This window comes from Eschrichtius robustus, chromosome 1, assembly GCF_028021215.1.
Source record: "Eschrichtius robustus isolate mEscRob2 chromosome 1, mEscRob2.pri, whole genome shotgun sequence".
Lineage (NCBI taxonomy): Eukaryota > Metazoa > Chordata > Mammalia > Artiodactyla > Eschrichtiidae > Eschrichtius > Eschrichtius robustus.
The window spans coordinates 10,534,358-10,560,900 of record NC_090824.1 but is presented as its reverse complement, the minus strand read 5'-3'; the positions used below and the strand labels follow the sequence as shown (position 1 = coordinate 10,560,900).

General features: G+C 37.2%; 1 protein-coding gene across 3 annotated transcripts in view; it reads left to right on the top strand.

The window, feature by feature from the left end:
* PPP4R4 (protein phosphatase 4 regulatory subunit 4) overlaps positions 1-26,543 on the top strand; it is a 114,889-nt gene that overhangs the window by 46,507 nt on the left and 41,839 nt on the right. For 2 of the 3 annotated variants that reach the window (XM_068552736.1, XM_068552645.1), the window contains exons 4-8: positions 14,856-15,003; positions 15,517-15,590; positions 17,985-18,091; positions 18,920-19,027; positions 23,796-23,917. In XM_068552736.1, the coding sequence (XP_068408837.1) occupies positions 14,856-15,003; positions 15,517-15,590; positions 17,985-18,091; positions 18,920-19,027; positions 23,796-23,917 (559 nt within the window). The remainder of the gene's footprint in view (positions 1-14,855; positions 15,004-15,516; positions 15,591-17,984; positions 18,092-18,919; positions 19,028-23,795; positions 23,918-26,543) is intronic. The other variant, XM_068552804.1, reaches the window with a different exon arrangement.

Here is a 26,543-nt window from a genome sequence, read left to right as displayed (position 1 = left end):
ATTACAGAATATTGAATAGAGTTCCATGTGCTATACTGTAGGTTCTTATTAATTACCTATTTTATATATAGTATTGTGTATATTTCAATCCCAATTTATCCCTTTCCCCGTTAGTAACCATAAATTTGTTTTCTACAAATTTTCTACAGATTTTCTACAAAATCTGTGACTCAATTTCTGTTTTGTAAATGGGTTCATTTGTACCATTTTTCTAGATTCCACATATAAGCAATATCATATGATATTTGCCTTTCTGTGTCTGACTTACTTCACTCAGTGTGACAATCTCTAGGTCCATGCATGTCACTGCAAATGGCATTATTTCATTCTTTTTATGGCTGAGTAATATTCCATTGTATATGTGTACCCCATCTTCTTTATCCATTCCTCTGTTGATGGGCATTTAGGTTGCTTCCATGACCTGGCTATTGTAAATAGTGCTGCAATGAACATTGGGGTGCATGTATCCTTTCAAATTATGGTTTTCTCCAGATATATGCCCAGGAGTGGGATTACTGGATCATGTGGTAGCTCTATTTTTAGTTTTTAAAGGAATCTCCATACTGTTCTCCATAGTGGCTGTACCGATTTACCTTCCCACCAACAGTGTAGGAGGGTTCCCTTTTCTCCACACCCTCTCCAGCATTTATTGTTCATAGATTTTTTGATGATGGCCATTCTGACTGGTGTGAGGTGATACCTCATTGTAGTTTTTTTTTTTTTTTTTAAAGATTTATTTTATTGATTAATTGATTGATTGATTGATTGCTATGTTGGGTCTTCGTTTCTGTGCTAGGGCTTTCTCTAGTTGTGGCAAGCGGGGGCCACTCTTCATCACGGTGCACGGGCCTCTCACTATCGTGGCCTCTCTTGTTGCAGAGCACAGGCTCCAGACGCGCAAGCTCAGTAGTTGTGGCTCACGGGCTCAGTCGCTCCGCGGCATGTGGGATCTTCCCAGACCAGGGCTCGAACCCGCGTCCCCTGCACTAGCAGGCAGACTCTCAACCACTGCGCCACCAGGGAAGCCCCTCATTGTAGTTTTGATTTGCATTTCTCTAATAATTAGTGATGTTGAGCATCTCTTCTTGTGCCTCTTGGCCATCTGTATGTCTTCTTTGGAGAAATGTCTGTCTAGATCTTCCGCTCATTTTTTGATTGGGCTGTTTGTAAATAGATGTTTTATGAACAAGATTTTGCCCTATCTATATGGAGGTTTCTTTCTAGCATATGTATGGCTTCTTGAATCTGTGGCTTACTTTGTCAGTTTTGGAAAATTCTCAGACATTATCTTTTAAAATAATGCTCTGCTTAATCTTTTCTCTCCTTCGAGGACTGCAATTTCACATATATTTGACCTTTTCATAGTATCTTCTATGTCTTTTATCTTCTTTTCCATCCTTTTCTCTTTGTGATTCATTCTGAGTGTTATCTTGGCCCATGTTTCAGTTCACTAATTCATCTGTGTCTAAGCTGCTTTTGATTATTGTATTTTTCTGGTCTGGAATTTCTATTTAGCTCTTGAAAAATTCTGCCATATCCTTTTTAAAAAGTATCTTTGGGGCTTCCCTGGTGGCACAGTGGTTGAGAATCTGCCTGCTAATGCAGGGGACACGGGTTCGAGCCCTGGTCTGGGAGGATCCCACATGCTGCAGAGCAGCTAGGCCCGTGAGCCACAACTACTGAGCCTGCGCGTCTGGAGCCTGTGCTCCGCAACAAGAGAGGCCGCGATAGTGAAAGGCCCGCGCACCGCGATGAAGAGTGGCCCCCGCTTGCCACAACTGGAGAAAGCCCTTGCACAGAAACGAAGACCCAACACAGCCATAAATTAAAAAAAAAAAAAAAAAAAAAAGTATCTTTGATTTTTCTGTCAAAATTCTCAATTGTATCTTTTATTCTTTTGAACCAGGTATGTATCAGATAGCACCAATACCTGGGGCTCCTTTTGGTACTTTTCTATTTCCTTTTGCATCTGCTGGTTCTCATTCATATTATCTCTTTGTGTGCCTGGATATTATTGATTGTGTGCTTGATCTTGTCTTTGACAAATTTTTCATAGAAGTAGTTTGAGACCTAGGGTACTATCTTCCTCTAGAAAGGAATATGTTTTCTTCTGACAGCCACTTAACTGCACTAGCAATAAAGTCTCACTTAATCCAGTTTCATGCATCAGATGACTTGAAACTGGGTTATTCTCTCTGCAAAGGCTGGGCTATGTTATTTATTTTTTTTAATTTTTAAATTTTATTTTTTTATACAGCAGGTTCCTATTAGTTATCCATTTTATACATATTAGCATATATATGTCAATCCCCATCTCCCAATTCATCACATCACCACCCCCCATCCGTGCCACTTTCCCCCCTTGGTGTCCATATGTTTGTTCTCTACATCTTTGTCTCTGTTTCTGCCCTGCAAACTGGTTCATCTGTACCATTTTTCTAGGTTCACACATATGCATTAATATACGATATTTGTTTTTCTCTTTCTGACTTGCATCACTCTGTATGACAGTCTCTAGATCCATCCAAGTCTCTACAAATGACCCAATCTTATTCCTTTTTATGGCTGAGTAATATTCCATTGTATGTATGTACCACATCTTTATCCGTTCATCTGTTGATGGGCATTTAGGTTGCTTCCATGACCTGGCTATTGTAAATAGTGCTGCAGTGATCATTGGGATGCATGTGTCTTTTTGAATTGTGGTTTTCTCTGGGTATATGCCCAGTACTGGGATTGCTGGGTCATATGGTAATTCGATTTTTAGTTTTTTAAGGAACCTCCATACTGTTCTCCATAGTGGCTGTATCAGTTTACATTCCCACCAACAGTGCAAGAGGGTTCCCTTTTCTCCACACCCTCTCCAGCATTTATTGTTTGTAGATTTTCTGATGATGCCCATTCTAACTGGTGTGAGGTGATACCTCATTGTAGTTTTGATTTGCATTTGTCTAATAATTAGTGATGTTGAGCAGCTTTTCATGTGCTTCTTGGCCATCTGTATGTCTTCTTTGGAGAAATGTCTATTTAGGTCTTCTGCCCATTTTTGGATTGGGTTGTTTTTTTAATATTGAGCTGCATGAGCTGTTTATATATTTTGGAGATTAATCCTTTGTCCATTGATTCATTTGCAAATGTTTTCTCCCATTCTGAGGGTTGTCTTTTCGTCTTGTTTGTAGTTTCCTTTGCTTTGCAAAAGCTTTTAAGTTTCATTAGGTCCCATTTGTTTATTTTTGTTTTTATTTCCATTACTCTAGCAGGTGGATCAAAAAAGTTCTTGCTGTGATTTATGTCAAAGAGTGTTCTTCCTATGTTTCCTCTAAGAGTTTTATAGTGTCCAGTCTTACATTTAGGTCTCTAATCCATTTTGAGTTTATTTTTGTGTATGGTGTTAGGGCGTGTTCTAATTTCATTCTTTTACATGTAGCTGTCCAGTTTTCCCAACACCACTTATTGAAGAGACTGTCTTTCTCCGTTGTATATCCTTGCCTCCTTTGTCATAGATTAGTTGACCATAGGTGCCTGGGTTTATCTCTGGGCTTTCTATCCTGTTCCATTGATCTGTATTTCTGTTTTTGTGCCAGTACCATATTGTCTTGATTACTGTAGCTTTGTAGTATAGTCTGAAGTCAGGGAGTCTGATTCCTCCAGCTCCATTTTTTTCCCTCAAGACTGCTTTAGTTTTTTCGGGGTCTTTTGTGTCCCCATACAAATTTTAAGATTTATTATTCTAGTTCTGTAAAAAATGCCATTGGTAATTTGATAAGGATTGCATTGAATCTGTAAATTGCTTTGGATAGTATAGTCATTTTCACAATATTGATTCTTCCAATCCAAGAACATGGTATATCTCTCCATCTGTTTGTATCATCTTTAATTTCTTTCATCAGTGTCTTATAGTTTTCTGAGTACAGTTCTTTTGTCTCCCTAGGTAGGTTTATTCCTAGGTATTTTATTCTTTTTGTTGCAATGGTAAATGGAAGTGTTTCCTTAATTTCTCTTTCAAATTTTTCATCATTAGTATAAAGGAATGTAAGAGATTTCTGTGCATTAGTTTTGTATCCTGCTACTTTACCAGCTTCATTGATTAGCTCTAGTAGTTTTCTGGTGGCATGTTTAGGATTCTCTATGTAGAGTATCATGTCATCTGCAAACAGTGACAGTTTTACTTCTTTTCCAATTTGTATTCCTTTTATTTCTTTTTCTTCTCTGATTGCCATGGCTATGACTTCCAAAACTGTGTTAAATAGTAGTGGTGAGAGTGGACATCCTTGTCTTGTTCCTGATCTTAGAGGAAATGCTTTCAGTTTTTCACCATTGACAATGATGTTTGCTGTGGGTTTGTCGTATATGGCCTTTATTATGTTGAGGTAGGTTCCCTCTATGCCCACTTTCTGGAGAGTTTTTATCGTAAATGGGTGTTGAATTTTGTCAAAAGCTTTTTCTTCATCTATTGAGATGATCATATAGTTTTTATTCTTCAATTTGTTAAAGTGGTGTATCACACTGATTGATTTGCGTATATTGAAGAATCCTTGCATCCCTGGGATAGATCCCACTTGATCGTGGTGTATGATCCTTTTAATGTGTTGTTGGATTCTGTTTGCTAGTATCTTGTTGAGGATTTTTGCATCTATATTCATCAGTGATATTGGTCTGTAATTTTCTTTTTTAGTAGTGTCTTTGTCTGGTTTTGGTATCAGGGTGATGGTGGCCTCATAGAATGAGTTTAGGGGTGTTCCTTCCTCTGCAGTTTTTTGGAAGAGTTTGAGAAGGATGGGTGTTAACTTTTCTCTAAATGTTTGATAGAATTCACCTGTGAAGCCATCTGGTCCTGGACTTTTTTTTGTTGGAAGATTTTTAATCACAGTTTCAATTTCATTACTTGTGATTGATCTGTTCATATTTTCTATTTCTTCCTGGTTCAGTCTTGGAAGCTTATACCTTTCTAAGAATTTGTCCATTTCTTCCAGGTTGTCCATTTTATTGGCATAAAGTTGCTTGTAGTAGTCTCTTAGGATACTTTGTATTTCTGCGGTGTCCATTGTAACTTTTCCTTTTTCATTTCTAATTTTATCGATTTGAGTCCTCTCCCTTTTTTTCTTGATGAGTCTGGCTAATGGTTTATCAATTTTGTTTATCTTCTCAAAGAACCAGCTTTTAGTTTTATTGATCTTTGCTATTCTTTTCTTTGTTTCTATTTCATTTATTTCTGCTCTGATCTTTATGATTTCTTTCCTTCTACTAACTTTGGGTTTTGTTTGTTCTTCTTTCTCTAGTTTCTTTAAGTGTAAGGTTAGATTGTTTATTTGAGATGTTTGTTGTTTCTTGAGGTAGGCTTGTATTGCTATAAGCTTCCCTCTTAGAACTGCTTTTGCTGCATCCCATAGGTTTTGGATTGTCATGTTTTCATTGTTATTTGTCTCTAGGTATTTTTTGATTTCCTCTTTGATTTCTTCAGTGATCTCTTGGTTATTTAGTAACGTATTGTTTAGCCTCCATGTGTTTGTGTTTTTTACATTTTTTTTCCTGTAATTGATTTCTAATCTCATAGCGTTGTGGTCGGAAAAGATGCTTGATATGATTTCAGTTTTCTTAAATTTACTGAGGCTTGATTTGTGACCCAAGATGTGATCTGTCCTGGAGAATGTTCCATGTGCACTTGAGAAGAAAGTGTAATCTGCTGTTTTTGGATGGAATGTCCTATAAGTATCAATTAAATCTATCTGGTCTATTGTGTCATTTAAATCTTGTGTTTCCTTATTAATTTTCTGTCTGGATGATCTGTCCATGGGTGTAAGTGAGGTGTTAAAGTCCCCCAGTATTATTGTGTTACTGTTGATTTCCTCTTTTATAGCTGTTAGCAGTTGCCTTATGTATTGAGGTGCTCCTGTGTTGGGTGCATATATATTTATAATTGTTATATCTTCTTCTTGAATTGATCCCTTGATCATTATGTAGTGTGCTTCCTTGTCTCTTGTGACATTCTTTATTTTAAAGTCTATTTTATCTGATATCAGTATTGCCACTCCAGCTTTCTTTTGCTTTACATTTGCATGGAATATCTTTTTCCATCCCCTCACTTTCAGTCTGTATGTGTCCCTAGGTCTGAAGTGGGTCTCTTGTAGACAGCATATATATGGGTCTTGTTTTTGTATCCATTCAGCAAGCCTGTGTCTTTTGGTTGGAGCATTTAATCCATTCACATTTAAGGTAATTATTGATATGTATGTTCCTTACCGTTTTCTTAATTGTTATGGGTTTGCTTTTGTAGGTCCTTTTCTTCCCTTGTGTTTCCCACTTAGAGAAGTTCCTTTAGCATTTGTTATAGAGCTGTTTGATGGTGCTGAATTCCCTTAGCTTTTGCTTGTCTGTAAAGCTTTTGATTTCTCCACTGAATCTGAATGAGATCCTTGCTGGGTAGAGTAATCTTGGTTGTAGGTCTTTCCTTTAATCACTTTAAATATATGGTGCCACTCCCTTCTGGCTTGTAGAGTTTCTGCTGAGAAATCAGCTGTTAATGTTATGGGAGTTCCCTTGTATGTTATTTGTCATTTTTCCCTTGTTGCTTTCAGTAACTTTTCTTTGTCTTTAATTTTTGTCAGTTTGATTACTAGGTGTCTCGGCGTGTTTCTCCTTGGGTTTATCGTGCCTGGGACTCTCTGCGCTTCCTGCACTTGGGTGGCTGTTTCCTTTCCCATGTTAGGGAAGTTTTCGACTATAATCTCTTCAAATATTTTCTCAGGTCCTTTCTCTCTCTCTTCTCCTTCTGGGACCCCTATAATGAGAATGTTGTTGCGTTTAATGTTGTCCCAGAGGTCTCTTAGGTTGTCTTCATTTCTTTTCATTCTTTTTTTTTTATTCTATTCTGCGGCAGTGAATGCCACCATTCTGTCTTCCGAGTCACTTATCCATTCTTCTGCCTCAGTTATTCTGCTATTGATTCCTTCTAGCGTATTTTTCATTTCAGTTGTTGTATTGTTCATCTCTGTTTGTTTGTTCTTTAATTCTTTGAGGTGTTTGTTCTTTAATTCTTCTAGGTCTTTGTTAAACATTTCTTGCATCTTCTCGATCTTTGCCTCCATTCTTTTTTGAAGGTCGTGGATCATCTTCACTATCCTTATTCTGAATTCTTTTTCTGGAAGGTTGCCTATCTCCACTTCATTTAGTTGTTTTTCTGGGCTTTTGTCTTGTTCCTTCCTCTGGTACATAGCCGTCTGCCTTTTCATCTTGTCTATCTTTCTGTGAATATGGTTTTTGTTTCACAGGGTGCAGGATTGTAGTTCTTGCTTCTGCTGTCTGCCCTCTGGTGGATGAGGCTATCTGAGAGGCTTGTGCAAGTTTCCTGATGGGAGGGACTGGTGGTGGGTAGAGCTGGGTGTTGCTCTGGTGGGCAGAGCTCAGTAAGCCTTTAATATGCTTGTCTGCTGATGGGTGGGGCTGGGCTCCCTCCCTGTTGGTTGTTTGGCCTGAGGCAACCCAACCCTGGAGCCTACCTGGGCTCTTTGGTGGGGCTAATGGCGGACTGTGGGAGGGCTCACGCCAAGCAGTACTTCCCAGAACTTCTGCTGCCAGTGTCCTTGTCCTCACAGTGAGCCAGAGCCACCCCCTGCCTCTGCAGGAGACCCTCCTACACTAGCAGGTAGGTCTGGTTCAGTCTCCTGTGGGGTCAATGCTTCTTCCCCTGGGTCCCGATGCACACACTACTTTGTGTGTGCCCTCCAAGAGTGGAGTCTCTGTTTCCCCCAGTCCTATCGAAGTCCTGCAATCAAATCCCCCTAGCCTTCAAAGTCTGCTTCTGTAGGAATTCTTCCTCCCGTTGCCGAACCCCCAGGTTGGGAAGCCTGACGTGGGGCTCAGAACCTTCATTCCAGTGGGTGGACTTCTGTGTTATAATTGTTCTCCAGTATGTGAGTCGCCCACCCAGCAGTTATGGGATTTGGTTTTATTGTGATTGCACCCCTCCTACCATCTCATTGCGGCTTCTCCTTTGTCTTTGGATGTGGGGTATCTTTTTTTGTGAGTTCCAGTGTCTTCCTGTCGATGATTGTTCAGCAGTTAGTTGTCATTCCGGTGCTCTCACAGGAGGGAGTGAGCGCACGTCCTTCTACTCCGCCATCTTGAACCAATCTCTGGGCTACTTTAGGATTACCCTTGTCTTATCCGGGGGGGCTTACCAGTGCCTCTGTAAGGCTGTCAGAAAGGCTGCTTAAGTTTTCAGCCTCTCAGGAGCCTTTTCTAGAATCAGCAGATGCTTCCAGGGGAAAACCAGGCCCCAAATTACATGCTTACCTTTCTGGATTTCCATTGTCTCTTAGATCTTGGACGCGAAATTTTTTCACTACCTTGTTAGTTTCCATATGCCTTTGTGCAGATGATTATTACATTTTGTCCAGCTTTTTAAATTATCCTCATCATAAGAGCTGATTAGAATTACCTACTCTTCTGTTACTGAAAAAGGAAGTTCCCTTTCCTTTTTTTTTTCCTTCTTGATTTAATCTCAGAACAATATTAATCCCAAATAATTTCTTTTTATATACTTGCATATACTCTGTCATCACCTCTACCCCTACACAGATCAATTGATTGTTTTCTAATGATGTGTTAGGAATAGTCCAGAACCTAAAATTAAATATTCTGCCAAAACACTTGTGATGGATCTCTTTTTTAAACTTTGAGTTCTTCAACACCCTTTTTTTTTTATTGGGATGAAATTGTTTTGCAGTAGCAGATCTCCACTTTTGGTCTATATTTGCTCTGTAGGCAGTCTTATCCACACACCCTTGGCTTTAAATATCATCTATATAAATTTTATCTATTCTATATTAATTCTTATTTATAGCAGATCTTTTCAGAGTATCAGAACTGTATATACAATTCCCTGTTTGTACTCTCTCCTCAGATGCCTCAAAGTCACCTCAAAGTTAACGAGTCCAAAACTGAGCCCCTGCTATTTCCTCTCGACATCTGGGCTCCCTCCAGAGTCCCCTATCCTAATGGGTAACCTTCTTATCCACCTGGCTTTCAAGCCAGGATGTGGGGAGTCATCCTTGATACCACCTGTCTTTTACTACTTGTTTATACAATCCTGTTTATTTTATGTTTTAAATATTGAGTCCACCCACCTCTCTCCAGCAATACTACCTCTACCCTAGTCCAAACTATTATGAGGGTTCAAGTGATCCTCACCCACTACCTCCCTCCCTTTCCATCCTCCCTCCTTTCTAATCCTTTTCAACTTTATAATCAGCATGCTATTTCAAAGCATTTAAAACTACAATTTGAATATTCTGTTGCTTAATGCATCTAAGGCCCTATGTAATTTGGGCTCTGTCTGTTTCACTAGCCTCTGCCCCATCCCCTTCACTATTTGCTCCAGGCACACTGACCTTCTCTCAGCTCCTGGAATCTACCATCCTCCTCCTCACTCCTCAGTGCCGGGAATGCTTGCCTTCCTACTCCTCTTGCTTTCCTGCCTTCCTTTATCCTAGCTTTTGTCTAGTTATCTCTTTCTCTTCACAAGGTCAGTTGTCACTTCTCAGTGATCCCCTTTCCTCAGAGGAGATTAGTTCACCCAGCAGATGCTCTATGGCACCTTGTACTTCCTATCCTTAGATTTTACCACACTTTTAATTACAGGATGAACAGGTACATTGTTAGCCCTGCTCATTGCTAAGTCTCCAGCTCCTAGCACAGTGCCTTGAATGTAACTAAATGGTTATTTGTTCAATATTTGAATGTATATAATCAATAGCAGTCCCTCAAAGGTAGGGAACCATGTCTTTGACTTTTCTCCAGTTTCCCAGAATACTTAGTATGATGTTGGTACTTAATAAATAGCTGAGAATGAAATTAAAATTATATTATCAGAATTAGATTTTCATTGGGCTACATTAGAGAGAGATTAGGATAGAAGGGAAAAGTACTGTGACTGACTAGAAAGAAAAGAAAGCATTACTTGCTTACAGAAATTTGCCATACTTTCCAGTGCTGCCTCTCCCGCCCCCGAAAACAGTTTCTAATTTTTTTCAAAAAATGTTTAATTAAATATGACTACAGTGGATCATTTGAAATGGTTATTTGTAACTCTTGTGTCCATTAAGTAGTTATTTCTTTGATAAGCACATCCTTTCTTTGCAATGTTTTAAATGACTTTATTTACATTTCAAGCCTAAATTACCCATGATTCTAATTTATTATGTGTGAAAATGACTTGGCTGGGTCGTCCAGCTCAAAGTTCAGTTTCAAAACCATGGTATTGAAATATATTGATTTCTTCTGGTGTCCTTGTGACTTTGCATGGCTGGATACTTCATTGCATGTTTGCAGTAGTCACATGATAGTTACTATTGGTATTGGTATTTCCTTTTTGGAAAGAGATCTTTGGGATATTTTATGTGTACCTCCTCATGAACCTTGCTAATCACTGAAACACAGATTAAAAGAAGGGTAAAACACACCCTTTTTATCCTTGTCTACTGCCTTCACTTTATTTTCCCTCTCCGATTTTGACCTTCAGTGCTCTCAACTAGTTCTCTCCACCCTTTACTTAAGTGTGGAACATGGCAGTCAGTGATAGGGAAGAGAACGAGATACCGTAGTTAACTGTTAAAGGTACTTTAGAGTTGGCATGTTCCAATTATTCATATTTAACTCAGTTGTAAAGTCTTTTATAAATAGTGTAATTTTATAGTGAAAAGAGTTGTTCACTATTAGTGTTAGGTACTAAAAATTCCCACACTTATGACCCTCAAAACCCCAGATATTTTATATGTCCTAGGTTTTTAGTATTTTAATATATAAATCCCTATTATTTAATTTCAAAATAACTAGTGATGTTATCTCTAAAAATATACAAAGATACTTTGTAATTTTAGGATTCCTTTACCTTTAACCAGCACTATTTATGGTAGATATGTTTACCAGTTTTATTTAATAAGTTTAGTTTCCAAATGCATGAACCCAAAATCTTTGCTCTTTCGGAGTAAGCCAGTGATTTATTTATGCTTCTCTATGTTGTGTATTGTAAAGAGAAAGATCTTCTTGATGCATTATAATGCGGGTTTATTGGCGACAGCGGTTTCCCTCTCTGCAAGGACATTACATTGTTTTACAAAATGCTTTCTTGCACCATTCATGCTAACTTAAGAATGAATTTAAACACAGAAGCATCTAGTACATTTTCCTTCCTTGAGTGGGAATGGTTTTTAAATTCGGAAATGTATCATTAACTCATTTATAAAATGTCTTATTTCATTTTTGAGGAATTCAAGTTGGAATGCCAGCCATACGATAGTACGTAAGAGGAATGGTAACTGGCATTAAGGCATGCACTTAAGCAATAGAGGAATTTACTTTTCAGTGTCTTCCAAGGTCCATGAGGATGCACACTTATTTACCCAGAGAGTATGGATCTCACTATGTTTGTCCAGAGGGTGTGACTCTGTGGAGGAGAACACTAACTGGTAAGTATCAAATTCTTATTGTATTATGTTTCAGAAAACTATGTTTAGAAATCAATTGAATTTTAGCAGTGATGAAATCTCTTAGTCTGTGCTGGTTTCTTAACAGTGGACAGTCCCAGATGTTGAAGTCAGCACAACAAGAGAAAAACCCAAATCCTGATAAGACTTGAGGATTTTTCGAAAATTAATGCAAAATAGTTGGGGCAAATGTTGCTGCGGCAGTCAAGACTAAGTAATACAGTAAGAAGATATGAAGTTGGAGAGCTTCTCATGTTCTTCCTTTGCATAAAGTTTGCATACGTACAAAACCCAGGACTTTAATGACTTTAAGAGGGGCAGAATTACATCTCTTGGAACCTAAAACAACAGACTCATGTGAACTGGAATGCACATTGTGGCCCTCACAATTTATTTAAATATTTCTTTGCAAAGCACTCTCTGTTTCTAAAGAAAAGCTATGCCTTCTGAAACCTGTAAGTGATGTATCCTGGCCACATCAAATCTTCTAAAAGCGTTTTCCAAATCCAGAATTGTTAGTGTGGAACAAATGTTTGTTTTGGAAACGGTAAAACCGGGGGATTTGGGAGGGTTGATTTCAGAGACCAGTTGCTGCTCTGCTTTACGCCTTATCATTCCTTCTCTTTTTCTTTTCAGCTAGGGACTCTTAAGATACATAATTGACTGTTGATTGAAAAAACTTGTAAAATGACATTTGTGTGTATGATACAAAAGTTTAAAACAAAACACAGCACAAAAATCAGCCACCCTAATATGTGATCAGTTTTCTGGGAATTAACCCCACCACATAAACATCTGCCACAGTAAAGCCACTGCCAGACCTTAGGGTTGATGGAAGCCACGCCTTAATAAATGGTGAATGGAAGTGCAGAGTCTGTGAAGAAGAATTTGTTGCCTGGCTTCGGCATCAGGCAGACAAAGGGTTAAGTCTTAGAGTTGCCAATTACAAGCTTGCTGGCCTTCAGCAAAATACTTGACAGCTCTGGGTCTGTTCCTTCTGCTGTAGAATGATATATGTCATGGTGACTGGCAGGGGTCCCACCGTGCTGAATCAAGGACTCTGGGTACATGGTCTAAATCACGGTTGCAGAGACACTGGGGTGGAAGATGGCAGGAATATCTCCTCATTGACGTGCCAGAAAGAGAATTGAGAATGCATTTCTATGTGATCCATTTTTGCTTTGCCTTGTGTCTAATTCTACCAATCCCTAATCTTTAGGACTCACTTCAGAATCTCTTGAAGCCGCCTCTTAGGAGATGTGGAAAAAGTGTGTGCAGGGAGAGAGCGTCAAGAGCAGAAAGTTTAGGTGAAAGGGTGAGAGATACTCAGTCATCCAGCAGTTACCTACTGAGCGCCTGCCATGTGCTGTAGGAGTCGGGGATATGGTAGTGAACAAAACAGACAAAAAACTGTGCAGTCATGAAGCTCACGTTCTAGATGTGGGAGGTAGACCATAAACAGATGGACCTGTTGTATGTTGGACAATGGAGATGATAAACCCGTCGGGTCATGGCAAGGGCTGGGGCAAGGGGGTGGCTTTCTGTTTAAAATAGGGTCATCAGGGAAGGGCTCATTGAAAAGGTGACATTAGAATAGAGGCTTGAAAGAGATCAGGGAGCCAACCATGTGGAAATCTGGGAAAAGGGAATTGGGAACAGATCTTTGTAATTCATTGAAAAGGTTTTGACATTTCCTTGAGTGGGTTGGAAAGCCACTGGAGAGTTTTGAGCAGAAAAGTGACATGATCTGACTTTTTAAAAAGAATCTCTCTGGCTGCTGTAGAGAACAGGTAATAGAGGGGCAGTGATAGAATCAGGGACTAGTTAGCAGGTTATTGGAGTAATTCAGGCGGGAGATGATGGTGGCTTGGATCAGAGTGGTAGCCGTGGAGGTGATAGGTGGTCAGATTTTGGATCAGGATTGACTGGTCATTTGATTATGGTAAGTGAGGGACTGAGAGGAGTTAAGGATGACCCCAAAGTTTCTGGGTTGAAAGCTGGAAGGGCAGAGTTGTCATTGATTGTTTAGAAGAAGGTGGGAGGAAGAGCCAGTTTTGGGGAGAGGTCTGTTAAGGTGATGAGATTCCTACCAGATATCCAAGGGTAGTGGAGAGGAGACAGTTGGATGTACAATGGTCATTATGTAAATGCTCAGTTTGCACAAGTTGGTAAGTCATAAAAGTGCTATTTAAATGATTTCAATCAAATCTCTAAGAAGATAAAGCCATAATTTACATTTTATATATTAGGAAATAATGCAGAAAGACTAATTTTCCTAAGATCACAGATATGAAACTTTGTTTTATGGTTGCAAGTTCCACCTTGTTCTACCAACTTTACTCTATTAGTTATAAAATAGGCATACAAGGGAAATTCCAGTAGTTGCCACAATTGATTAAACAAAGTAAGACTTTTAGCTGCCTTTGCATTATGCACACCCACACAGTCTTCTAGAGAAGTACAGGTGATATCTTTGGTGAGGTTTATATGAAAGATAGGGGTTTTTTTTGACTCTTTGATGTGTTAAACTATTGTGATGTAGGCTTTGACTTTAAAAGGTGAGTGGAGATGGCTATGAATATAATTAATTTTTAAAAGCATTCTTATATTTTAAAAAATTCCTTTTTAAAAATACAGTTTACTTTGTAGTAATTTGTGTTCTTGTCACTTGTTTAAAGGGGAAAATACATTTGCACAATCTTAAGTGTATTCCTTTTTTATAGTGGAATGCATAATATTTATTTTTTGAAGCAGAAATACAAGTAATAAAAACACATGCGATTGAGCTTTGACGTTATTGTTATAGGTGGGAATGGCAAACTGTACAATACAAAGAGCAAAACAGAAATTGAGATCTATTAAAAATGACTATTCTATTATCTAAATGTTTATGTACTTTTTAAAATTTTTATGCAATAAAGCAATGGAGTGTTATTTCATAAATTCCTAAGACATTTAAACTTTATGTGGTCTAGGGACTTCCCTGGCGGTTCAGTTGTTAAGACTCTGCGCTTCCACGCAGGCGGCGCCGGTTCTATTCCTGGTCGGGTAACTAAGATCCCACATGCCACGTGGCGTGGCCAAAAAAAATTATATATATTGAATATATATATGCTGTTACAGAAAACCCCGAACGAACTTTTTGGCCAACCCAATAGATATAAACGTTATGTGGTCTAATAAGTTAAACAATCAGGAGCAGATTAATATAGTTTTCTCAAAGTAATAAAAGGAAGTACATATCCTTAAAGGTCATATATAGTTATTTTGTACAATATGACTATGTTTGGTTTCTACGACCTTGGATTTTTAAAAAGTTGTAATTTTCTGATCTCTCATCTATATAATAGCACACTCTTTCTGATTATACAGGAGGTCCTGCATGTTGCAGGAGTGGAAATGCAGTTAACGGCTGCGGTATCATTTTTGACCATTCTACAGGAAGAATCAGTGTCGATTCATACATATGCCCACTCCTTCCTCCAAGTCATTCTACTGCATCTGGAGCACAGGGACGCAGGTCAGGGGCCTGACGTGCTTCACCGTATATGTACTTATTGTTTCTTCTATGTGGCTGTGATGGTATTTGAATTATGTTAGGCTGATGACCATAACTGAATGAGACTGTGCTGCCTAACAGTTGATCAGTGGTGTGACTAAAAATAGCAATGATTATTTTTGTACAAAAACCGCAAAATTCAGTGCCCTTGAAGCCTGAAGACCCATTGGTTCATCTTATGATATATACTTTTTTCTTAGATTTGTTTCTTTTACAACATCTGTGTTTATAGTATTGTAGTACAAGAAAAATGCACACTTTGGGTTAAAGATAGCCCCTCAGTATTAATTTTAAAGATATAAATGTTTTCCAGATATTGGCTAAGACAGAAAAATAGAGAAACTTCTTATAATAGTAATAAAAATAATTATTGCCATTTTACTATTAAATACTCTTGTAAATATTAGTGGCTAAGTTGAAACTGAATTTGTAAGTGAGATAGTTAAGTTGGCATGTTTTATCTTTGTCAATCAGGTGTCAGCAACGCATGGCTGGAAACTCTTCTGTCTGTGATAGAAGTATTGCCCAAAGAAACCCTAAGGCATGAGGTAATACATTTTTTTTTTTTTTTTTGTAAATTCTAGTATTTAAGTCACTCTAAGGTTTTTGTTGTTTTCATTTTTGATAGAAACGGTATTTCAAAAAAGAATAAAGTTATTTCCTACTCTGAAAGCAGCACATATTCATCACAGAAAATTTGGGTAGTACAAAATATAGAAGGAAGAAAAATCATGGTTCTGTACTTAGCTACTTCTAACATTCTGACGTATTTTCATTTCAGACTTTTTCCCCCTGTATATGGTGCTATTTGCCATGTTAGTGATCATATTGAATTTATATATGGTTGTTTTTCACTTAGCTTTATTTTCTTTATTATTTTCTCATATTACTCATTTGGTAGTAGCTACAAATATTTTACTTACATATTAAACATTTAAGCCTGTTTTCAGTGTTTTATTATCAAAATAAGGCAATTATGAACATCTCTGTAGAGCTTTTCCTGTTTTTCAGATTATTTCCTTAACTGTAACTTCCAAAAAAGTGGAATTACTAGGTTAGAGGGCATTAATATTCTTAAGGCTCTTGAGTAGTAATATGAGAAAATGCCTGTTTCCCTGGGCTTTCATCAGCAATAGCATTCCAGTTAAATTTGATGGGCCAAAAATGGAATTACATTTTAATTGGACATTTTTTGATTATTATGCTGTTGAATATTTTCTCATATATTATTATATTTCACCTCTGTTCTCTTGGAATTATCTGATCATATCCTTTGATCACTGTTTTTATGTGCTATTTATCTGTCAGGGTTGCCAATCCTTTGTTATATTTGTTGCAAATAATGTTACCAATTTGTTGTTTGCTCTTTAATGTTCAATATTGTTCAACAGACCCTTCTCTAAAGTTTTAGCAAATTAAGATGAGAGAACAGGAAAATTAGGAAACTTATTCTTTAAAGAAATGATTTTTCATTCTTTGAACATTATTTCTATATGAATTTCCTTTCAAGTATGTCCTGTTTGAAAAGAGTTATCAGTCAATAAAATGTCCTGTGTGGATTTCGTTAAGTGTAGTTGCCCTTCTTTGCCCTCGTACAGATTATGGCCCTAGCTCAGTGCCAAAACACTTGCTTGAAAATGGGAAGATCTACCCAGTTATAAGGATGTTTGTATACTTGATGCCAAACATCTAGATGATTACACATATTTAAATATTGAACGTAATGTTGACATATTTATACTTTTTGATTAGTGGTGTATGAGAATGCAGTTTTTACTCTAGAATGTCGCATATTATTTAACGTGTGATTTTTAAGATTTTTAAATATGCCTTTTATGTCAGATCTTTGACTTTCAAATTATATTTATCATTATACATTCAGTAACTCTGGCTACTCTGTTGAGAGGAAAAAAGTTGACCCTTTGATTAGAGTTATAGTTAGAACCTGGGGGGATCGTAGTACCACCTAGTATTCTGATCTCCATTTTAAGTAGATGAGAAACCTTGGGATGAGAAATAGCAAGATTACTTCGACAAATTAAATAGCTGGGACCAGAATCAGGGTCTGATCTTCATAATTCTTTGCAGTCTGTCATGCTGTTGAGTTCGAGTGCCCAGGGCATACACAATACAGTATCAGAGTTGGGCTGTTGTATTCAAATGACAGAATTACCTTAATAGAATCTTTTTGAAGTTATAATGTTTTGCTTGCTTCAGGACAAATGTAAAAATTAATCTACATGGAACAAAAACAAATTTCAGGGTATCTAATAATTAACTTGCTTTTTTTCTTTTGAAAAATGTATATTTCACAACTATATGTGCAAACAGATCATTAAAGAATTCAACATAAGCTTTAATTCAATTTTTTTGGTGCCTAATTGTTGTTGTTTTTTTTTAAATTATTAGCACCTTTAATTATTATTCATTTATTTATTTATTTATTTATTTGGCTGTGTTGAGTCTTCGTTTCTGTGCGAGGGCTTCCTCTAGTTGCGGCAAGCGGGGGCCACTCTTCATCGCGGTGCGCGGGCCTCTCACTATCGCGGCCTCTCTTGTTGCGGAGCACAGGCTCCAGATGCGCAGGCTCAGTAGTTGTGGCTCACGGGCCTAGTTGCTCCGCGGCATGTGGGATCTTCCCAGACCAGGGCTCGAACCCGTGTCCCCTGCATTAGCAGGCAGATTCTCAACCACTGCGCCACCAGGGAAGCCCCCTGCCTAATTGTTTTTGATTGCATAATTTATCATCATCTTTACCTTAATAATCCAAGAAGGCAAATAAAATGAGATCCAGGTGATGAACAAACATGCACCTCCAAATGTAATTGAGGTTCTATAAAAACATTTAGAACATTAAAATATTCTTTGAAGAAAATAGCTGACATTAGTGTCAAGAATATATAAAATTTTGTGAATTTGTTCTCTAAATCTTTTCTCTTTAGATTTTGAATCCACTTGTTTCCAAGGCACAACTTTCCCAAACAGTCCAGTCTCGTTTAGTTAGTTGTAAAATTTTAGGAAAATTGACCAACAAATTTGATGCCCTTGCGTGAGTATTTGTATATAATTTTTTGTCTACTTTATTAAATTGATTTAAAATGTATAATGACTATATTATTAATAATTATATTAGATTTGTATTATTCCATACTGTATACAGTTTAACTGATTTAAATTTACAGAATATAGAATTCTCAGAAGTCTACTTATTCAGATGCATTTCTTCTTGATATGGCCTTTCAAAATCAATAAGGGTAACTTTTTTTTCTATTTCCCATCTTAGTCATCTCTGTCACATACCTTGTGTAGTTTTGAGGATAAAATAAAATTATCTTACAGACTTCAAAAATTGGTAAACATTGACATAGAGATAGATTTCTGCTTTTTTCCATCAGCTTTTTTCCATCATTGCTATGAATTCATTATATTGAATAATTTATCTTACTTTGAGGTTTTATAGAGAATGTTTATAATTTATATGCTACACTCTGCCCAGATGATAAATACCAAGTGGAAAGAATGGAATGTTGTGTAATTATGACACAAGAGGAAGATATAAAATTGACGAATATTTTGGTTGATGGTTGCTAGAATCAGATAGTCCACTTGCTTATAGCCTTTTATCTTAGCTAAGACGGTTTAGCTGCCAATTACAAATTAACCATTATTTTAAAAAGACTCAGTCATATACATAATTTAAAAGTAGCTGTTAACATCCAAATGTAATAACATATGTAAATATACATTGTAAATGATAAAGTTCTTTATTAAGGTATGTTTGTTATTATTAAGCTAAGATTTTGAGGATAATTTTTTGAAAATATTAATTATTCTAAAATACTCACCCATTTGCATGTTTCTTTCCTCTCTCTCTAAGCATTAAAAGAGAAATTCTTCCCTTGGTAAAATCACTCTGTCAAGATGTCGAGTACGAAGTTCGATCTTGTATGTGTCGGCAATTAGAAAATATAGCTCAGGGCATTGGGTAAGTATACTTTCAATACCTTTTGTTACAGTTTTATTTCTGGATTGTCAGACATGTGTATCCTGTTCTGTATTCCATGAAAGCATGCTTTTAAAGAGCTAAGCTTTATATGATCTTTAAAAATGATGATAGTAAGTACCTTCTGATGTGTTTATATTAAAAGAGATAAAAGTGAAGATGTTTAGTATGGTGGGTTAATGTTAATTTCTTTCCTTTTTTTCCTTAGTTACTTACTTATCATTCCAAACCCCTAGATCCAGGAAGGGAAAAATGTCCGTGCTTTGAATATAATATACCATGCTCAGACTATAGCTGTACCATATCTTTTAGCTGGCAGCTGTAGTACTGGGTCATTTCAGATGAAATTACTCAGTGGAAGTCTTTGTCTCCTGTGCGGCTCTGTGCTTCCAGTGTCTGCTTTGTTGGTCTCCTTGTCTTCGGGGTGTGTGAAGCTCAGGAAGGAGAGGGATAGGGCAGTCTCTTCTCCTCACCTGTAAAAACTAATCTCATGCCAAGGTGTAAGTATGATATTAAAGGGAATTTTATCTAAAAACCGTCTTTGGAAACAGTTTTTTTTCCCCAAGTATCCTAAATTGGTACAAAAAACTTTGGAACCTCTCATTTTTAACTAGAAATTGCAGTGATTTCTCCTGGTTCTTTGTTTCACAAGCAAGGACAATCAGGTTGTTGCCATTAAAATTGCTAAGTTTAAAAAAATCTGGGCCAATATTGAAGGCTTTAGAAATACTTTAGAATGTCATACAGATTCAGGGTAGAGTAGTGTCCTCTGTCCTGCGTCCACCCTTGCTGAGTAGAATTTAAGTATTGTGTGGAAGCTTAACACTTCAACAGAATAATCAGTTCCCTAACCTTGATCTCAGAACCAACTTCTTTCCTTCTGTTAGGTCTTCTAAGGCTAGGCTGACTCTGGATCATTGTGGACCATAATTAATTCAGTCTTGCCCAGATCTGTGCCCCTTAACCAAGATCAGAACCTATTAGGAGAATATGCTGTTGTCTTTTTGTATTCTGTTTTTTTTTTTTTTGTCGCTGAAATGTTGACACAATGGATGGGTCTTCTGAAAATTAATATATGATTATTGCTTAAGGATTAATTTATAAAAGTAAAACTAGAAAGAATCTACCTAGCTTGTTAAGTTAGAATGCACTTGTTAAGTTAGAATGCTTGGTTATATAATATTTATTTAATTTTGAGTTCTTACATATTATTAAAGACATAATTATAGGACTTTTGTGTTATGCTGGCTGAAAATTACTAAGACCTGATTCATATTCTTTATTCTCCCTTTGATAAATACATAAAACTAAAGAGAGGTACACAGGCTTTTTTCTTTCAGCATTGAAAATTAGGAATATTGTTAAGATCTGATAGTTACCAAGAGAAATTTTCTTATAGTCAAGGCTAGATGAGGCCCTGAGATAGGTGAAAGGAATTAGGAAGAGAAAACTTCAGAGATTGGCACTGGTTTGATACTACTGCACTGGGAGTTATGTTCGTAAGGCATTTGGGATTGAGATGTGCTGGGAAGAGGCCCAAGAACAGAACAGAATTGGGTTTGTAATTTTGTGTTTGCTGTGGCTAGCAAGGGAAGATTTACTGACCATTTTAGTTTAACCAGAAGTGAGCACTATTATTTATTAGTAAGATGATCAGGAAGCAAAATGAAGAGATTCTTCTCAAGCTAGCATATCCATATGAAATAAAAGCTGCAAAACACTAGAAAGCCACTATGGATTGTGCACCAGTTTAGGATCAAAGAGGACAATTCTTAGACTATCAGATTAATAGCGAATAGTATTATGAAGAGGTCATACACAATCATTACAAGAAAACAAGTGTGCTGAATAGACTTCTCCTTGTACAGGGATGACCAAAGAGAAAAGAAAAACAGACTTGGGATCTACAAAATGATCCTTCAGTGTTAGAGGGGGAGAACATACAGCACTAAGATCGGAAAGAAAGAACATACTTTTGAAAAAGTTGTTCAGACTTCTAATTATGGTGATATACTAAACAAGATAACCTGAAAATCCTCCCATTACAATATGTGACAAAATTCAGCATCCATTCATGATTAAAAACTCTCAGGAAGCTAGGGATGAAGGAAACTTCCTTAATCTGATAAAGGGCATGTATGAAAGAAAAACCTATAGCTAACATCATACTTAATGGTAGATATTGAATGCTGTCCCCCTATGGTAACAGCTGGCAAGGATAGTTTTCATCACTTTTATTCAATCTGTACCGGAGGTTCTAGCCATTGAAATAAGGCAAGAAGACAAAAACCTAAAAGGTCTAAAGATCTGAAAGGAAGAAGTAAATTGTTTTCTATTCGTAGATGACATTGCTGTTTACATAGAAAATCTTCAGTAATTTACAAAACAGCTATTAGAACTAGTAAATGGATTTAAGGATGTTTCAGGATACAAGGTTAACATACAGAAATCAATTGTGTTTTTGTATACTAGCAAAAGATAGTTAGAGAATGAAAATTTAAATTTAAAAATTTGAATGAAATTTTAAAATTCCACTTATTTAACTTAACAAAAAAGGTACAAGACCTACACCGAAAACTCTACACTCTACACTGAAAAACCATAAAACAATGTTGAGAGAAATTTTTAAAAGCAAATAGATATATACCATATTCATGAATTGGAAGACTCAATATTGTTAATATTGTTAAAATGTCAATTCTCCCCAAGTTGATCTAGCAATTCAATGCAGTCTCGACCAAACTTGTGCTGTTTTGTAGAAGGTGATTCTAAAATTTATATGAAAATGCAAGTGACCTAGAAGAGCCAAAGCAGTCTAAAAAAAAAAAAATTACAAAGACTGTGCATTACCTGTTTTCAAGACTTATAATAAAACTACAGTAATCAAAAGAATGTAATGTTGGTAAAAGGATAGACATACGTATCAGTGGAAGAGAAGAGAGAATCCAGAAATAGATTATGGTGGATTGATTTTTCAATAGAGTGTCAAAGCAATTTAATGAGGAAAGGAAAGTCTTTTCAAAACATGATACTGGGATAACTGGATATTCATAAGAGAAAAAAACTGAACATCGATTCTCACCTCTCACCATACACAACGACTAACTTGAAATCTATAATAAACCTAAATATGAAAGCTAAAACTATAAACTTGGGACTTCCCTGGTGGCGCAGTGGTTAAGAATCTGCCTGCCAATGCGGGGGACACGAGTTCGAGCCCTGGTCTGGGAGGATCCCACATGCCGCGGAGCAACTAGGCCCGTGTGCCACAATTACTGAGCCTGCACGTCTGGAGCCTGTGCCCCGCAACAAGAGAGGCCGCGATAGTGAGAGGCCCGCGCACCGTGATGAAGAGTGGCCCCCGCTCGCCGCAACTAGAGAAAGCCCTCGCACAGAAACGAAGACCCAACACAGCCAAAAATAAAAATAAAATAAATTAAAAAAAAAAAAAAGGAATGAAGTACTGATACATGTGATATTATATCATGAATGAATCTCAAAATCAGTATGTTAAGGGAAATAAGTCAGACACAAAAGGATATATACCGTATGTCAAATACAAACTAATATATAGTGACAAAAAGCAGACCCATGATTGCCTTTGTCAGACGCAGATTGTAAAATTCAGATATAATGGGATTGATGGTTGGTTCTTGTCCTCTGCCCTTATTTTTGTCTTTTGTCAGATTGGAAGTCTGTTGATGAAGGGGGAGCATGTAGGGGAGGGCCAAGCCAGAACGCTAGAGGCAACTTGTGAAAAGAGAGCTGGAGATGAGTAGGTCCCCAGTGTTTCTTCAGACCCAGTCTCCTTAGAACAGGTCAGTGGAGAAGGCACAAAGGAGAGGGTTCCTCCAATTGATTTTGCTGTCCTGGCTGACCATAGAACTCAGAATCATCATCAGTATTTAAGCTGAAGCAGACAGCTACCATCAGATGACTCCAAATCATGGCCAGCACTGGGGTAGATTTGTTATCACACAGCCAGACCCCAGAATTCCTGGATGGCTCTCTGGGCAAGCTTGCTTATTTCGTTCATCTTGTTATTCCTGACCCTGTATTTTACCCGCTTTTGACATCATGAAAGGGTTAGGTTGTAGTTACTAGCATCTAGACTGATAAAACTGGGCTTGTACAGAGATTAGGATCTTTAGATCCTTAGAGCCTTAGACTTCTATTCCATATACGTCTGGCTGGGGCAGAATTTACATGTGAGGGAAGAGAAGGATATTCTTATAATTATATTAGTTTAGGCGATATGCAATCTGCACCCACTTCCTGAAAAAAATTACCTATAATCCAGTTTGCTAAGAGGAACTAATGAAAAAGGGAAAATATTTGTATCATACATGTAAGTCCCCCATAATGCCTTATTTCCCCTCAACTTTTATAATATGGCAAATGGGCAAAGAAAATGAACATATACTTCATAAAGAAGAAGTACAAGTGGCTAATAAACATCTATTCAATCTTACTGTTCAACCATGTTAGTTGTCAGAACAATACATTCACTTAACGAGTATATTGAGCAACTACCATAAGTTGCATAAGTTAATATGCAATTGCTATCGATGTTTCTTGAATTCATACTATCATGCTTTCCCAGCCAGACTGCAAGATTCCAGACAGCAGGAGCCATATCTTTATGATTTTGCCTATTTTCTGTAACACTTAGCTCAGTGACTTGTTCTTAGTAAGTTCTTGATAAAAATGTATTGGTTTGATTTATTTTCTTCTATTGCTTATTGTGCAGGACAGAACTTACAAAAAGTGTGGTGCTCCCTGAATTAATAGAACTTTCTAGGGATGAAGGCAGCAGTGTGCGGCTTGCAGCTTTTGAAACTTTGGTTAATCTGCTCGACATATTTGATACAGGTAAATCTTCATGTGGACATATCTTTGCTTCTGAAAGCATTGTTTTTCCATGTTTTGTATCACTAGTAAGGAGTAAAGGTAGCTGCAGGATGGAGTTTCTTATGTTAACTTTTCATGATAAATGTTAGACTTCCCTTCTCTCTCTGTTGTGGTCCTTTCTCTTTTGGTGCCTTCTCCGCTGCCACTTTTCCCCTCCTGGCACCTGGTGTTGTTGAATATTTCCTACCCTTCTCTTTCCTTTCATCAACATTTAACTGACTAGTATGTAGGGCTAAGAATTTGGGTTGGTGATTAGTTTTTAACTTGCTCAACTAATTGACCCTAAGACAGATCTTGACTAAAGCAGTATCTAATTAGCTTCCTATACTTAATATTTTAATGCTGGAAATCTCATGGCCACAGGAGAAATCTGGGATGGGATATTTGGGTGGGAATGGGTAAGGAGGTGTTTCTTAGTGTTGTGCAAATCAAATCACAAAGACAATTAAATTAGTTGCTCTACTGAATGTGTGACTAGATTCTTAGCCAATGTTAGACATTAGTTTATCAGCGCAAATTAACTATTTTGATAGGGTGAAATTTGGAAGGGCAAATGTCAAGTACTCAGGTGCAAAACACTGTTGTGTAATTGTAGGATTCCTTTGTTTTTGTTTTTGTTTTTAAATTTATTTTATTTATTTTACTTTTGGCTGCATTTGGTCTTCATTGCTGTGCGTGGGCTTTCTCTAGTTGCGGAGAGCAGGGGGGCTACACTTTGTTGTGGTGCGTGGGCTTCTCATTGCGGTGGCTTCTCATTGCGGTGGCTTCTCTTGTTGTGGAGCACGGGCTCAGTAGTTGTGGCTCACGGGCTCTAGAGCACAGGCTCAGTAGCTGTGGTGCACGGGCTTAGTTGCTCCGCAGCATGTGGGATCCTCCCGGGCCAGGTCTCGAACCCGTGTCCCCTGCATTGGCAGGCGGATTCTTTTTTTTTTTTTTTTCACACACACACACTGTATTTTATTTTTACAAGAGATAAATAGACTGACACCAAGCATTGTACATGGATGACCACAACAAAAGCAACAATGATTGCAATTACCAAACATATAACACACTCATACTATGTCATAATATTGACATTCAGTCCAGTAATCCTCCACTGTAACAGCTCCTTTACTTTGCAGTGAAAATTGATTTGTATATTCTTTGCCTCTGAGTCCTTGTGGGATTTTTTTTTTTTTTAATTCAGACAGAAAGTCACAAAAATTATACTCATCCTCATCAGTTCACTCAGTCCCATGTAATTAATTTTTTTTTTCATCTTGATCTTTTGTTAGCACTTTTATGAGTTCATCAGTTTTTCATTAGAGTTCTGAAAATGCTTATTCATTCAGTTCAGCAGTACAGTCAGTTACCAGAAACCTGTACTTGTCAGAGTCTTTTCCATGAATTTCTTGAAGATGAAACCCTTTTATAGGAACATATTTGCAAAATCATCAGGGTACACCCAGAACTGTCTGTAAATGACAAAAGACTTAAAAATGACCACGGTTAAAGATTTGATGAAAGTTCATAATAATGCAGTTGACAAGAAAATTAGTTATTTCTGAGATATACATTTTAAAGTAATAACTAGGATTATGACTTATAACATTATACCAGAACATATAAGATTTTTAGAAATTTCATGTAATGTCTGAAACATTTATATTAACATATTTCCATACATATTTCCATACAAGTACAAATATAAGATTTTTAGAAATTTCATGTAATGTCTGAAACATTTATATTAACATATTTCCATACAAATAACCCAATGAAAGTATAGTATTAGTTGTTTTGTTTGTTTTTTTATACTGCAGGTTCTTATTAGGCATCAATTTTATACACATCAATGTATACATGTCAATCCCAATCGCCCAATTCAGCACACCACCATCCCCACCCCACCGCAGTTTTCCCCCCTTGGTGTCCATATGTCCATTCTCTACATCTGTGTCTCAACTTCTGCCCTGCAAACTGGCTCATCTGTACCATTTTTCTAGGTTCCACATACATGCATTAATATACGATATTTGTTTTTCTCTTTCTGACTTACTTCACTCTGTATGACAGTCTCTAGATCCATCCACGTCTCAACAAATGACTCAATTTCGTTCCTTTTTATGGCTGAGTAATATTCCATTGTGTATATGTACCACAACTTCTTTATCCATTCGTCTGCTGATGGGCATTTAGGTTGCTTCCATGACCTGGCTATTGTAAATAGTGCTGCAATGAACATTCGGGTGCATGTGTCTTTTTGAATTACGGTTTTCTCTGGGTATATGCCCAGTAGTGGGATTGCTGGGTCATATGGTAATTCTATTTTTAGTTTTTTAAGGAACCTCCATATTGTTCTCCATAGTGGCTGTATCAATTTACATTCCCACCAACAGTGCAAGAGGTTTCCCTTTTCTCCACACCCTCTCCAGCATTTGTTGTTTGTAGATTTTCTGATGATGCCCATTCTAACAGGAGTGAGGTGATACCTCATTGTAGTTTTGATTTGCATTTCTCTAATAATTAGTGATGTTGAGCATCTTTTCATGTGCTTCGTGGCCATCTGTATGTCTTCTTTGGAGAAATGTCTACTTAGGTCTTC